Raw genomic sequence first — 17101 nt, 5'->3', positions numbered from 1 at the left:
TTTAATATATTTATATATTTGTATTTGTATATTTATATATTTATTTATTTATTTATTTATTTATATAGAGATACTTCTTATTTTTATAAATAATTAAAGAAAGAAATATCAATTTCTCTAAAGTAATAATTGGCAATCTTGTACTTATTTTTATTGTGGCTTCTGAGGAATGTGCACATTCGTTTCTTTTAAATTGAATGTATACGTCTATCATACGCAAGTATAAGTAAACGCATGTACATTTTAACGTATTTCCCGCTTCTTAAAGAATTCACTTAGGTCGTAAAGTAAGTTGACATAAATAAAGGGAGAAAGGAAAATTAAATTAACGTACAAAGGAATATATCGCACTAAACGATGATTCGTGTCTCTAATAAAACGTTGCCAATTTCGATAAAAGTCCTTTCGAAATTACACAATAAAAGGTAAACGTGCAGATTGTGCGTAAAATATAGTAAGCGCGAAGTACAGAACGCATGCGATCGCAAATTGTAATAAGAAGCATATGGTCGATCTGCGTAAAGAAAATTTGGTTTTTCGCGCAACGAAGAACGTTACTAAACCATTCACGCAAGCATTGACTACCACTCTGATTTCTTTGCGAATGTCGTATAAGATTATTCACGCACGCAATCGTGTGTCTGTCTTCCTTGTCGTAGCCGAGAAAACTTCTTCGTATCTCGCAATGCGCGAGAATAGTACGGAAGAAAATTGTACAAGCAAAATGGAAAATCAGCGGTCGTAGTCAACGTGGTGATTCATTTACGACAATTGCACTAAATTGTTCCCTTTCTGATATTCGTTTTAACTAGCTTCGATTTGTACTTGGTCACATCGCAATCGAGTTCTATGAAATACACATTTAACATGGTGCTCGATTTACAACGTGTTCAAAAGACTTTGGCATATAGCGAATAAGAGATCGTATTGCAGGTTACCTGCACAATCGAACAATAGCCTCTTCGTAATTGCAGAAAAATAAACGACTCGAATCGGGATAGCTCGTATAACGGAATTCAAGCTCTCTCCGATTTGCACGACGATTCTTTGGATTCGACTAAAATTATAACGCGTGAAAATGAATTCGAGTTAGAACTAAGGGGAAGAGGAGAAGAAAGAAGCAAACAATGAACATAACAAAATGAACAAAAAGATGGTAACGTAAAAATAGCATAAAGTAAAAGAATGAACTTTTACGTCCTTATCGGGATAAATACACTTATAAACGAAAATAAAATTCTATCTATACCGCGTAGATAGTCGAGTACACGCACCTGTGGGGACTACGTGAATACGTGTACACGAATTCGGCAAGCCTCCAAGCTTATAACTAAAGTAGTACATGAGTATGTTTAATATCATAAACGTATGATTATTATGGCCAAATTTTGGTCTGGGAGCTACATACGACTCTCCGAGACAAACAAATGAGCAACTAGAATGCCAATCACTGTCAACGGAGAACAGCTTGGCCGCCTGAAACGCGAACAAGAGTTTCGCGTGTTCCACTTAAATAATAGAGCAATGAAAATGGCACGTTTTTTTTTTTTAGTACAAGATGGTACGCCCGACCAGCCATTGGATACATTTTACGCGTTGCAATAACACGAATACGCATTGTTTTACGCCTCGAGGAAGGTTCTACGATCTTACGCGACGTTCTTTATTTTTCCGCGAAAAAAGAAAGAGGAAGGCAACGTCGAGATGAATCGAAACGACTGGAAACGTGGTAAAATAAAAGCTACCGATAATCGATCCTGTAACTTTCGTCGAGGCGAATTTGCTAAAGAAAAAAGAAAAGAGAGAGAGAGAAAAAAAAAGAACGTATTAGTCGAAAAGATTTAGCTAAAAAGATATCGAAGCCTCGAAAACGATAGTACGTTTTTGATCAGTCTCACAGTGGATCTACCATTCAGGACACCGCGAACTTTGCACACTCGCGGTCGATCGTACAAAGAAAGATGCACATTCCTCCTTACACGCTATTAAGTACCAAACTCATTTGACTAGATAAAATAATTTGCCTTTTTTTCTTTCTTTCCTACTGCATGTCTTTGGTTATAAAAAACGTTAATATAGGTTTTCCTCGTGATTACGCACGCGATATCTTTTTTCTTCTTCATCTTCGTCTTCTTCTTCTTCTTCTTCTTCTTTCTCTTCTTCTCCTTTTTCCTCCTTTTCCACCTCCTACTCCCTCTCCACCTCCTCCTTCTTTTTCAATATGCATATACAAATATACATAAATGAACGTACACATGTATTCATGTGTATAAATGACTAGGGTGTAAAGTGTAAGACAGGTGTCTTTAATATATGCTTCCCGTCGACGACTAGAGAGTTATTTTACGATAAATGCCGTTCGTACGGACACGTGTCTCCGTGTTAAAAAGTTACGAATTAAAAACATAGCGCGTGTGATGTTCCGTTCACTCGAATCGATCAAACAACGCCGGAATGCTGACTTTCTGCTACAAGAAGCTAGCAGAATTTGTCTAGTGTATCGCAGATTTCGTCTGGCCGTATATCAAACGGGCCAGCGATCGTGCTTGTGCATGCGATCACGATTCGTTACCGATCTCATTAGCCGGCATATACTCCGAGCAAAACTATTCGATAACCTAACCGTCACGATCCTTTTCCTCGATCGATCTCGATCGATCTCGATCGACACTCGTTTCGGAAGATCCGATTGGCGGAATAAATGAATATTCGCGTATGCACGAGGATTATATCTTAAAATCTAAAAAGAAAAGACAATGGAAAAGCAGAGAGGTTTGCATGCACGCGACCGATGACGGACTGAAAGCGCGAATAGATCGCGCATGCGATGACCGACTCGAAAATATCGTCCCCGAAAGCGGTTAGACCGTTGACGAGTACAAGTAGAGGAAAAGTGGAGCATGTAACATGTTCGCGTGTACAGAGCACCGTGGCTGGCAAAAGACACGGGAAGAAAAGGAGAGTAATGGGACTGAGAATGAAAGAATCGCGCGCGTTTATTCTCTCTTTCGTCGACGGGCGTGTAGATTTGGCAGGATATGTTCGCACTAAGGAATAGGACTAGACGTGATTCGCTCGACGCTGCTCTCCCTGATACGTATAGTGGTGTAGGTGGCATTAGGTTCGAGAGCGGCGGTAGGACTTCCAACGTTTTGGTGGGCAATCGCGGTGGAGGAGACGGAAATGGGCGTCGGCAGGGGCGTCGCTACGGTGCTACCATCGGTCGCCGTGGAAGCGCCGCTGACAGCGGAGACAACAGGGACACCGGGGGCGGTGTTGGTGGACGCGGTTCCGGTTGCAGTTCCGGCTGTGGCTGCGGCTGCTGCTGCGGCGGCGGCGGCTGCTGCGGCGTTCGCGACTGCAGTTGCGGCGGCGGCGGCGGTCGTCCCGACGCCCAGCCAACCGTGCCGATTTTTTAAATGTCGCTTCATGTGCGTCGTGCGGCTCAGCACTTTATGACACACCGGACACTGAGTCGTTCCTTTGTGCATGTTCATGTGTTTGTACATCGAGTCCCGATTCCAAAACGTTTTACCGCAGAGTTTGCACGAATGCGACGGCTGTTCGATGACCACCGTACGAGAATCTAAATCAGATATAAACGTTCATGGTAGTACGTACGCCGATGTCGTGCGAACAATTCGACACCCACGATATTATCTCTATCGTTCTTTAATCTTGTACTCTGATCTTAACTTTTTTTCTTTTTTTTATTTTTTATTTTTTATTTTATTTTATTTCCGTATCGTCGCCAAAACGCGAACGATCCTTAGACAACGAATACTATGTTCATCGATAAATACGTTACACAAAGCACGTCGTACGCGATATTTCCCTTTCTTTTTTCCGTTAATTCGTTCATTTCCTGTACCTTTCCTTTCATCCTGCTTCCCTTCCTTCCTTCCTTCCTTCCATCCTTTCCTTCTTTTTTTCCATCTCTCTTTCTCTCGTTTTCTCTCTCTCTCTCTCTCTCTCTCTCTCCCTCTCTCTCCCTCTCTTTCTTTCTTTTCACTTTTTTTCTTATTATTATTATTATTATTATTATTATTATTATTATTACATGTTTTATTTTCTTTTTTTCTCTTTTTTAATCTACTGTCAATTAATATTTTTACTACTACGCATCTCCTTTGATTTATATATATATATATGTGTGTGTATATATATGTATATCAACGGCTCGAGGAGACGAACGGTAAGAAAAGGCAGCACACACGATGAGTTGTACAAGGAAGAGCAACCACGAGGTGATAAACACGCAACTGTAAACTCTTGGAGCAATCATGCTACTGTGAATTGTGGATACAACGTTCGAACGACAACAAAACAATGTATGTACGTACAAAAAATGTTCAATATTCATGCAGAAGAATATCAGAAGTCCTATTTGAAGGTATCGTTCGGTTGCAGTTAGAAATGCAATTGAAAATCACAAAACAAGCATCTTTTAATTACGGTGATCACACGTTTACCTTACATATGATACACAAGAAATTCAATTATCTGTGAATTTTCGTTAAACGCCTGCTGTGTGCAGTGAACCGACAATCATGTATCCTTTTTTTTCCTCAATATACATTTATTTGCGAGCATGGGTTCATGGTAGAGTTGGAATTATCGAGTGACTATTATCGATCATCGTGAATTACGTTTTTCTTCGACGCGGCTAACGCAAGCACTTGTTTATGAAAAAAAAAAAAAAAAAAAAAAAAAAAAAAAATATGAAAAAAAAAGAAAGTACAAAAAAGGTACGAAACAATTTATACGATACTTTTATTTTCAGCTCACGCATGTACGTACAAAAGAAAAAGCGATAACGATGACTTGTTACTATACGTAGCAAACATACTGTGTATATTTATAAGCTAGAATGCAACGATTTATCTTCACACAATGCTTCGTCAAAATTTCAAACCGGTAGCGAGGATTTTTTACGGAAATGGCGGGAAAATGTCCCGCCTCTAACTTATCGTACTTTTACTTCGTTCCCGCATGCTTCGAGTGATCGAGGGGGAAGAGACGACGTACGTATATATCGGAAAAAGAACCGAATTCAGGAGCATGAAAGATAACGTGCTAATTTTTTTTGTTTTCCTCTTTCTTTCCCTTATTTTCATCGATTACAATAATTTCTGACGTGTTTCGAAGGAGACTAAAGATATAAGAGAAAAAAAAAGAAAAGAAAAAGCAATGCAACGTCGATGAAAGCACGTTGCGATAAAATGATAAAATTATAGCGATAAGATTGTCGTAATTTATATACATTACAGTGGTTATGCACACGATATGTACATTTTCGGCGATCAACCAAAGGACGTACACTGTGCACAATGTTACCGTTTACGGTGTAATCGAGGGTATGCAGGGGTATTCCACGCACGTAGTAACGCGGTTCGATCGTTCGATTATCGAAATGTACGTACGCGATAATAAAATGAGAACTGAAAGAATCGAACGAGAAGAATATCGATATTTCCTTGCACGGAATTCGAAAGTTACTTAAACGTCGAATCCACAGTCTATAGTGATCTAAAACCAGCCTTGAATTTCGTATAACTTGATATTCGAGCAAATAATCCTTTCATTCGCTGTAAAACATTCTACTCTCGGGCAAATTTGTGTTATTTCACACCATGAACATTTAACATGTGACAACGCATTGTGTACTTTCGAGTGAAAATAGTGTGACAGATCGGACAGATTGTGTCACCCCTATGTATGCTACGATGATGCGCCAAGGAATCACCACGATTATAAGTACGACCGCAGACGTCGCACACCCAACGACCTCTTGGATCATGAATGGGCCTAGACCTACGCTTGTTCCGCTTGTAACCGTGGCTCATCTGTTGCTGCCGTTGTTGTTGCTGTAGTAGCTGTTGTTCCTGTTGCTGCAACTGCCGCGGCTGCCGCTGCCGTAGCCGTATCTCGTGTCGATGCTCATGATGATTCCCAATAGGCGGTGTATCGTGCTTAGGTTCTGCGCACACAATCCAAAGTGTTCCCATACACACAGACAGCTTCATACTTATGTGATAAAATTTCACTGTTTTTCATGTTTGCAATCTTGAAAACGAGTTTTTAATCTTTTTCCGTAGATTTGTCCGTCGTTTTCCCTTGCCTCGTATTATATTTATGTGCTTATTCAGTTACCCGTTAAATTTTCCTAATGTCAATTTCTCTCGATAAAACGGCAAGCGAGTAGCTTGACTGAATTTTGACACGTCGAACCTTGTGATAATAGCAATCGCGACATTGTCTCCCGGCAAAGAAATAGGAGCAAGGGTCGATCGAAGAGGATGCGACGAGACAGACGACTAAAGAGCAGGCAAACGAGTGTTCGCACAGGATTTTGGACACGATTCGCAAACGGTCAGTTCTGTCTGTAAATCGTCAACTTCGCGAACGTGATTCGCGCCACGAGTGTGTATCTCCTGTTTAGCCATTGCGAGCTGTAAAATTCCCACAAGCATGTTCAACGAAGCCTCCAGTTAAAGAGAAAAGAGAGAATTTTGTCGAATATCGGAACAACGATAAGCTTACAAATGTTAATGTTTATGCAAGATTCTGTACTGACAGCTGCAGTAGTACGGGTTATCGAATTCAGACAATGACAGATCTTAAATATTGTTCGTTCGTAATTATTTTTACGATCTTTGAACGAGTGAAACAAAGGATGCAGTTTTTGGAAAGTTTTATTAAAACTTCCTAACAGTGATTCAAATATGAGATATATCTTTCGAGATTGTTTTCAATAAATCGTATACAAACATCCTGTAATAACGTAAAACTTTCAACTATAAATAGATACGATGTATTAACGTGTAGACATAAAATTAAACGAATATACAGCGCATCGCACCAACAACAGTCGCATTTTTCCTTTTCCTTTTTTTCTTTTCTCTCTCGTAATTAATCTCGAACAAATTAATAATCGTTATTAATCGAAATAAAACACGCGCGATCGTTTCGAAGTAAAAAGTAGGAAACAGAAACTAAAATCGATCGAACTGTACACGGACACGAATAAAAAATATTGGATGATTCTTTGAATCGCTTATTTTCTAAAAAAAAAAAAAAACGTTTCTCTTTGAGGAACTTTACGTTTTCTCGCGTCATCTGTCGTTGATGGCACTTTGTTCGAGTCTTCTGGCATCAGTCTATTTAACGCGAATACAGGGACGATGCTAAACCGATCGGTTCTTGCGAAAAATCTCTCGTGTCTATTCACAGGCTTATGTATTATAATAATTAAATGCGACGGATAAATAGAAATAATACGCATAAGAGTACGAAACAAAGATTCCAGAGATTAAACCAGCTTAAAATCGATTCGATACTGTTGAGTAAACGAAGAAAAAAAGAATAAACGTATATATATGTATATATATATATACATAAATATATATATGCACATGTATACACATATAAGAATAATAAATTGCATGGAAAACAAGACGTTGGACGCTGTTCTTTCGCGTTTCTTTCATAAACGCGACAGACGTTCACCGATCAACAGTATCGCGACAGTATCGATCGCTCAGCCGATCTTTCTTCCTGACAGTGAGATATAAGAAGGTGATGAAAAATGAACGTCTCCTCGCGAGGCGGTACTATGCGATCACTTTCGAAAGTTCAACTTAGCGTCGACACTGAACGTGCACTTGTGGATGCGCAGCAAATGAGCCTTCATGTCGTAACTTCGACTGAAAATGCGCTGACAAATCGGGCACCTGGTTTGCCCTGTATGCAAGTCCTTGTGCAGTGTCAACGACATCGGATGCTTGAAACCTTTCCAACAAATTCTACAGCGAAACAATAATTCAGTATCCGTGGACTGACCGTAGTCATCGTCCGAGACGAGGTCCGCGGTTGCAGGACCGGCGCTACCACCCCCGCCCCCTGCGGTATCTCCTGCTCGTTCTACAAATAAACACAAACACACAAGATCACCTCTATATTAACCAGAACACACGTGTGCCGTATGCAAACTTAAATATCGCGTCCTCGCGCGAGACACGATAACGTTCAATACCTTTTACCTCTGCTCCTCGCGCGGTCGATCGATATTACTTTTGAACTTTCATCTTAACGGAAAGAAAAAGAACCACCAAAGAATCTTTCCTGTTGCCTCTGTAGCGCAAGCGCAAACGCGAACGCGAACGCGGATATGGATACGAATGCAATAACCATCTCGCCAACGATCGACGAATCTTTTCATACCGTTAACCACGATATGGTCCAGCGTGGTCGATCGTTTACTTTCTTTCGCGATTTCAAGTACGGTCGTTCGTTCACGCAATGTGCGTTGGAAGCTTAAGCTGATTAGATTAAGTCTAATAAGACCATACAGAGAGACAGAGAGCATACGACACCACCGAAAGAAGATTCAAGCCCGCTAAGGCCCCAGGCTATCGAAATACACCGAAACTACCAACCATACGAAATATACTTGTAATTCGGTTATCAAAGAATTTCCAACTCATTCCGTTTTCCTTTCCTTCCTTCATCTTGCTCTTCGCGTTTACTTAGCCTTTTAAAGGATGATTCGCGTGACGTGGGTTTCAAGGAAGATAAGCTGTCTTCGATTACAATATCGCATTCGATTCTTTTTATTATAAGCTTCGCATAGGTCCCAACTGAACGACTCCGTTTTGTTTCTTTTTTTTTTCTTTTTCTCAGAGCTGTTCATCGAACCGAATTTTTCGCAACGTTTCACGTTGCCATTTCTAACGAACCAACGCCTGGCGTATCACGAGTATTTTAAAAAAATCTTAATTGGACGGCACATTACTGTTTCGAATTCGTAGTCTTCGTGAATCGTACATACCGAAAAATGATCGATTTGATTCTTTTAAAAAAAAAAAAAAAAAAAAAAAAAAGAAAAAAGAAAAAATAACAAGATAAAACTACGCTATCGGGAAGCTTAAGTCGACCAGTTTATGATGTTGTGTGAACGATGTGCGCAACGATGAATGTCAGTCTATAAGTGCTCGTACTAGAAAGCACGCTATACCGTTATTCGTCTTATGGTTAAGTCCATGAGATACATACAAATACAAGAAACATTCATTCGACACGATTTAACATTAGCAAACTTAATTCTACGAGATCTTCGGAACGTTACGACAATGATAACGATAATGAACGCACGATTTTTATAAAACACCTTTCTTCTCGTAGTTTGTACCGACGGAACGGTTACTTGTGATTCGTCAATGATAGTAACCGTGTGACACGGAGTAGCGAAATCCAATGCATGTGCGACTAATTAAACGGACAGTTTCCCATCCACTAGCCGATTTATACTTTTCATCGCATACCAAGTAAGCCGCGTACTTTACGCGTTACCAGTCGACATCGGTGAATGTCAACTCGTATCGATGATTTAAATATAATGGCATTCGACTTATAACATCGATATTTCGTGAAACGTACCAAGATACAAACAAAAATGACCGTAAAAAAAGTGATAAATCAGTAAACAGATGAAAGATCGTTGAATAAGTATAAGTTTAAAAATAAAAAGGACGAAATAGATATCGCTACTCGGACGAAGGTGCCAAGTATTTGTATCTAAGTACTGTCGACAAAGAGCCGTAGAGCATTATCGTATAAAAGGTAAATCGATAACGAGTATAGTCGTCGCAGTCTTATGTATAGAGTAAAAATTAAATTAAATAACGATATTATTCTAGTGCGGGCATATGAATCAATAAAGCCGTCGAGCGCGATCAAGTTATCAAGTATAAAATACAAAATGGTCGAAGGAATATCCAATGTTGGATAATAATCGATCAGCTAACCGATAATTTACAACTAATACGAATTATAAATAAACGCTAAATTGTCAGCTAACGTTACATCATAAAAAATAGTCGACAGGTGGACGATACTTGCAATGTGGCAAGATCGTGTTCAGAGTACGATATGTTTCAAACGAGAATGTTCACCGTTGCTTTCTCCACGTAGCAGCCTCTATGTCGAAAGACCAGAAAATAAACGATTAAAATATTCTCAAATTTTTCGAACACGCGTATACTTTGCATGAAAACGATAAAAATGAAAAATTTGAAATTATCACCTAAACGTGTTACGCGTTATACGTTCCTAGCTATTTCGACGAAAAGATAACGTGCAGAAACGATCACGCATCCGCATCGAGAACACGCGAAACGCACATCGCACCCAATAATCTTGCGCAATAAATCCGACGATCACAAGGTACACGAGAGATTACCGGTTAAAGAAAAATATGGAGAGTAAACGTACGAAAGCAGGATAATAAAATTATTCGCGATCGCATAAAAAAACAGAAGGAAAAAGAGTAAAAAGTATCGTCGTGTGTTTTCTAATAAATACACAAGCGTAAAACTTGTCTGAAATATAACAATTTCGGTATCGATCGAATGGGGGAAAAAAAAAAAAAAAAAAAAAAAAAAAAAAAAAAGGAAAAAATGAAAAAAAAAAAATTAGAAAGAAAAAGTCAGCAAAGAAGAATGTTGTTCCCGTTCTAATTCTCATTTTTCCCCTCTCCTTCTCTCTTTTTCTCTCCCTCTTTCACGCACACACGCATACACACGCACGCACACTCTCTCTCGCATTCTCTCTTTTTCTTTTTCTCTTCTCCCTTTTCTTCTGTTCATTCCCCTGTTGTTTTTCACTATCAATTCACATCGTTTTCCCTTGTCGCAGATGTAACACACAGAGAAAGTCGAAAAGCACAGGGTATGATTAGTCGAGTAATGATATTAACTCAGGTCGGTCGGAGGGGGCGAGTTGGTGCTATGGGGGCGGGATGTGCGGGATGGCGCGCATTTTGTGAAAATCGACGAAACATGGCCAGCGGCACAAACAGGCATTGCAGGGCCAACATTTGAAGCGCGTCTGCCTGAGCTTTCCACGTGATGTAACCATTCCGCGCTGCTTGCAGTGTACACATACTTTTCCGTGGCCGTTTGCTTTGCTGAGGCTATGCGGCTGACCAGATACGTACGTAATCCCTCCTGAAGAAAACACATTGGCCAAACACTTCGGTTAGTCAATTCTTAAGTATATGTGCACATGCAGGCAACCATTAGTAAACAAATTTCTTTAACGATCAATCCCAGCACCAACCAATCCCGTAGCCGTGAAAGCCAGTCTAGAGTATCAGCGATACCAATACCCACGATATATTTTCGTACGTGTATGCGTGTATTTAGATGGAAATGTAGCATTGCCAGGTGCTAGCCGAATCTGTCGATCACCTTTCTTTCCTTCTCGGTTCGTTTCTCTTCTCGAACTCTCGATCGAATTTCTCTCGTCGTTTCCCGCCTCGACATACAACGAAATAGTTACTTTTTTAAACCTTCTCTCCTTCCTACCACCCCTCTCTCTCTCGCTCTCTTTCTCTCTCTCTCTCTCTCACCCTCTCCCTAGCTCACCTCCTTTCTTTTCCATTTGCAACGCAGTCTGGCAACTACGACGTATCGTACGTGCATTTTCTACATGTTACATATGTATATAGTACGTATATGTATATCGCGAATGCTTCTCCTCTCGATTCGAAAATCGAGTGAATCGTCTTGATGAATCGTCTTTCTCTTTGTCTTTGATCATCGAAAAAGCCGTTCGTTCGTACTCTTATTTATTTATTTATTTATTTTTTTTTATTTTTTTTTTTTTTTGGTTTTTACTTTTTTGCCCTTTTTTAACATTTCTTTTATTCGATTACTTCGATACGTGCATCCGCTGATATGATCGTCCCAGAAATATTCTTCCTACCCTCTGTTCAGGTGATGTGTACGTTTACTCTCTGCGCTCCAATACGTTCTTTGTATACGAACGTGAACGTGAAACAATGTCATTAGAAGTTGGGAAGTGTCAAGTTGAAACCTGCCTGGTCGTTTTGATACACAGAGCAACGTTAACATTCCTATAAACGATCGTGTTTTTTTCGATACTGATTGTGAGTTTGAAGATCGATCGACCAACGATTCGTCGTCGTCTTGGTAGATTAATTCTTCGATTCGGCATGTTATCGTCAATTTGCTGGAGAACGATGCGTCGGCATACGATTACGATTTACATCGCTTCACGCTGAGTTATAAAACGTTTAGCGCGTACAGCGCGAGCAAAGGAGAGTAATTCCACGCACGCACACACAACACTCGTAATTGTAATATAGAGCGTCAGCTCGATCGCTCTTTCGCGCGTTAATAACGTACAAACATCGACTCCTGTATCGTTTAAATCATTATTTACATGGTTATTTCACGCCTGAAAGATTACATGGGTTGCACACGATTCTGTTGTTTGAACGGAATTCCTCGGTGTACAGTTTTCGAACGGAACGTTTTACAGAAAATTCTTCCAGAAACCCTGTTTCGATACTATCGCACGCAAAAGTGTAACTATCGATACATGTTAAATTCGCGCTTATACGAATAATTCATGCTCCTGTTTTAACGATCAAACGATAAACATAAAGAAGTTCTGCTTACCTACCTGCCGAAATAGTCATTTAAACAGGCCGAACGGGTATTTCGGATCGGGTCGCGTTAGAAAATTGGTTGCGGAATAATTCGAATTTTGTCTTTTGTTGTGTTTCGAAAGAACAAACAAACGCGTGGTAACAATGAATTTTGACGTTGCTACATAGGAAACTAAGGTTCACTGAAAAGATAATTGAACGTTCAGTGAAATAAACCTAATGCTCCCATTCCTATCGTGTTCTAAAGGCTTATCGATTCGACCTGAATATCGGATACCCACGCACCCATATATTGATTTTTCGAGTTTACGATACATTTTATAAAATGAAGGAATAAGTAATAAGATGTTCGGATACGGAAAAGGATCGTTTACATGCGATTACATTATCGCCAGCACCACCACCATTGCTACTTCAAATTAGTCGTTTTGCAAGGCTACGAAATTCTTTTCTATAAAAGAAAAAGGAAGATACGGATACAAGCTTGCAAGTTAATCTTAAATGGCGATACGATGAAATAAATAATTCTATTAGAAATTTGCGTCGATACGTTACGTTCGTCGTATATCGAATTATAAATAGTCAAGTGTAATAAACGGTGCAACCATTTCTTCAAATACCTTTTCATCCGAATTTCATCAGGATTTTCATCAGGATTTTCATTATATTTACGCAGGCGACAGGCAACAGCGAAATAAACGGATTTAAGATTAACTTTGCATGCAAGTGAAATCGACATGTGAGATATTTGCATCACACACGTGCGTGCGTGTCCTGTAAAGTTTCGAGGATACAAAGAAATTACCTCATACCAGCGTTTAAAGGTATTTTAGTGTATACACAGAAATATGCTTACAGTTAGTGCTCGGAAGGAACATAGTGGTGGCTTTATACGAGTTATTAAGGGAATGTTGATGATTGTCGGCACACATACAGCACTTGGCAATGCTTACTAATATCTACAGTTCAACCTACACCCGAGTGCCTATGCCATACATTTACATCCAAAAACCATGCACATTGTATACTATAGTACGGTTAAATGATTAATGGAAATAAAGTAACATTTTTTCACAATAGAAAATGCATTTTTCTTTTTTTTTTTTCTTTTTTTCTTTTAAATAACTTTAAGAGATTTGCATCGATGTTTTACTACACGATCGTTTAAATAATCCGATCCTAATGTTTTTACAAAAATAAAAGATTCTCAAATGCAACAGATAAAAAGTATTTTGAACGTAAGATCTAAAAAACCTAATACTCTACAAAGCCTAGTATTTTTAATACGAATAAACTTTGTTATGACATTTTTTATTTTCTTCTTCTTTTATCTAATCGAATCTACAAATAATAACTGAAATTTTTTCTTCAAAACTTGTTAGTCATAAATTATTAACATATCTTTACTGCAACCACTATTAATGTCTTCAACTTTATCGATATTTTGTAAATAAATTTCTTTTGTATGAAAATAATATTAAGTTGTAACTAGTGAATATTTCTGGAATTTATACCATAAGAAGTACACGCTTTTTTCCTTTAAATTAAGTAACAAAATTAATTCCCCTCCTAGTCTGCATAATTTTATCATCGAATTCCGATAATAATTAAAAGTTAATGGAAGTTATATGTAAAAATATGCATAAGAATAATTTTGTACCCATATTCGACCAATTTTTTAACGTATATCATATAATTTTACGAAAATAATCTTACTTTTCATATTTGAACAAATTTTTTAATATATATACTACAATAAATATAGGTTAGTTTTGCAAAAATAAAACTTTTTCTACAGTCATGAACATAAAATGCACCATCGGTCGATAGTTAAATGACATTTTAAAATTAATTGGAAATTATTAACATTAACGATATATGGGTACAAAACTTAAAATTAGTTTGCAATGCCATTTCTTTTAATTCAAAGACAAACATTAAACTTTTATTAAGCATCAAATCTCGTCACATTTGTTATACTCATAAAATTTGTGAAAATACGAAAATTATATTATGAATATTCTATTGATAATAATTTCTTATCACAGTTATGATAATTATTAAAATTCATTTTCAAACATTAAAAGATATGACAAAGCAACGAATCATGTGTCATAATAAGGTAAAGTAAGTACTATCTAAAAGAAACACTTACCCTGTACTGCTTCTTGCGTTAACCTTTCTCCAGAAGTACTAGGTTTTGAAAGCAAGTGTCCTAATTAACAAACAAAATTATGCAACATATCTTTCTGCGCATTTAAAAGGGAAAAGTATCAACTGTTAATAAAAGTCTTACCAACGTCGGCTGTTTGATGTTTAAGATCCAAACTATCTGAAGTAGACTGATTACTTGAATAAAATGTTTGAGTAATATCAGGCTTCTGATCATGATCAGGAGTATTAGATGATGTATCTTCTATACCAATTTTGTTTAGTGAACTGTCTCCTAAACTCTGTTCTTCATAACTACAGCTACTTCCATCTTGTACTAGATATTCAGGCATTTCCAACTTTAAATTCGGCATTAGAGGAATTATTTCAACAGGATCTGAGCCAGTTGTTGATTGATTTTCTGAAGTCTTATTTTCAGAATCTTTTCCAGATAAAGCATTACTTATAGCCTTATCTGCATTTGTATTTGCATTTTCTCTACATTTTCGTCTTTTACTCGGTGGGGCATCAGGTTGTAAATCGACAGCATGGTAAGGCATTGGAGATGAAGGTGATTTATTTCTTTTGTCTGTTGTTGTTTTACTAGAAGCATTTTGAAGTTGAATTTCAGGTTCATTTGGAATTTCTATGTCATCCTGAAACATAGTTTAAAATGATTGAACTTGTATATTTCTGACATATAATGTGTTATTATAATTTAAGCATAAAGTATTTAATTTCGTTCAAAAGTTTTAAGAAACACACCTCTACTAAACTATCATTATCTTTCCCTGTACCATCTGTAAGACCCTGAACAGCGAGTAGTTCAGCAGTTGTTAAAAAACTGGCTAATTGTTCCTGTACTACATTTACTTCACCTTGATACATAAAATCAACTAATGCAGCCAAATCATCAAATTTTACATTACGAAATATTATGACAGGATGTTGACATGGATTTTCCTATAATAAGATTCAATAAATTTATAATAAAATTTATCTTTATTATACGACGATAGTGATTAAGTATTTAATTCTTGATTTTAGTTTACCTTAAATAAATCTCTAAAATATGTACTACACGCGGACAAAAGCATTTTATGTGCTCTTATTCTTTTTCCCTCGCAACTTAAAGTTACATCAACAAGATCTTCCTCTGTTCTTAATGTATCAAAAGCACAAGTAATATGTTTCAAGTAGTTATTCCACCTAAGAGAAAATTGTTGACTCGAACCCATTCTGCTTTTCTGAAATAATACAAAAATTTTGTTCACAAATTAAAATAGATGGTGACAACTTTAAAAAGATATATGATCACAATAAACACTATTTATATAAAAGTCAGAAAAAATAGATTAAACTATATAGTATAATTTCTATATTAAATATTCTTAAACAATAGTTTACCGTATTTGCAGTGAATGTGCTCCAAAAATAATAACGTGAGAAAAGTCAAAAAATTTGCAGACTTTAATACGTAGCACAGTTAAATTGTCAGTAATGATTGTAAAATGATTACTGAAATGGCTAAATTACTTAAAAAACGTGGAAGTAGCGTTGACTTGTTAGTCCTGATTCGTTTCGCAAAAAATAAAAACTGTAAACAGTAAAGCGGAATAAAATTTCATGGCACTGTAGAAGGTTTCACGGGTTCCGCATGTAGATGAAAAGTGGCGTCGATCAACTAAATGATTTAAACGTTATGTAATTGCATCGCGCCAGACAATCTTATACACTTTAAACGATTTTTCACAAAATTCTATGTCACTTTACAAGTTACACTTTTCGATTAAGTGACAGCTGGTAGCCATTTTCCTTCAGGAAAACGCGTAAGATACGCGGAAAGAACTCAACTTCCTACAGAAACCACGCGCGATGCGTGGGACGTTTCGATGCATGTGTGGAACACCTTAAAGGCGTTGTCATTGGTGAATTTTCGTTTATACTGATATTCATGAACATGACTGATCTAAATTTTTATTCGTTTAATTCTACTTGCTGTTTTATGACAAAAATATAAAATTAAAGTAAAGGAGTTTAAAAAAAAATGTTTCAAAATATTTCTATTACAAAGACATAATTTTGTAGTTAATTTCTGTTACATACATTTTGAATATGTTACTTTTTCATATTTATTATATTTTTAAAAAGCAATAAAATAGATGCTTATTAATAAATAACTTGAAAGATATTAAATAATAAATGTCTGCTGAAAGTATATAACCTTTCTATTGTTTACTTGTTAATATAATCGCAAAAATGATCAAACTACAGAATAAATTTTAAGTTTAAAGGATCCGCCATTACTAAATTTTGTAATCAATATTTAGAAATATTATGAAATATTTTTCAAATATATCAAATGATAAACATTTAATTGTGTACATACAATTATAAATTTTTTCCCTTTATTATTATTTACTATTATGGAATGCATAGTTTAGTGAAGCTCTTAAATTTAAAATTGTTTCAAAT

The 17101-nt window shown here is 37.0% G+C and overlaps 1 protein-coding gene across 6 annotated transcripts in view; it reads right to left on the bottom strand.

The window, feature by feature from the left end:
- Positions 1-16110, bottom strand: part of LOC108547349 (broad-complex core protein isoforms 1/2/3/4/5) — a 23634-nt gene extending 7524 nt beyond the window's left edge. For 3 of the 6 annotated variants that reach the window (XM_017899834.1, XM_017899835.1, XM_017899833.1), the window contains exons 1-5: positions 16034-16110; positions 15679-15873; positions 15392-15589; positions 14772-15282; positions 14631-14690 (exon numbers count right to left, since the gene is read on the bottom strand). In XM_017899834.1, coding sequence (XP_017755323.1) covers positions 14631-14690; positions 14772-15282; positions 15392-15589; positions 15679-15864 — 955 coding nt within the window. In that variant the 5' untranslated portion in view covers positions 15865-15873; positions 16034-16110. Of the gene's footprint in view, positions 1-2671; positions 3587-5249; positions 5981-14630; positions 14691-14771; positions 15283-15391; positions 15590-15678; positions 15874-16033 lie in introns of those variants that run through there. The other 3 variants (XM_017899830.1, XM_017899831.1, XM_017899832.1) reach the window with 3 other exon arrangements.
- Positions 16111-17101: the final 991 nt, after the last annotated feature.

This window comes from Eufriesea mexicana, unplaced genomic scaffold, assembly GCF_001483705.2.
Source record: "Eufriesea mexicana isolate 0111107269 unplaced genomic scaffold, ASM148370v2 scaffold994, whole genome shotgun sequence".
NCBI lineage: Eukaryota > Metazoa > Arthropoda > Insecta > Hymenoptera > Apidae > Eufriesea > Eufriesea mexicana.
Note: the sequence above shows the minus strand (reverse complement) of the source record. Positions and strands in the feature narration are given on the sequence as shown.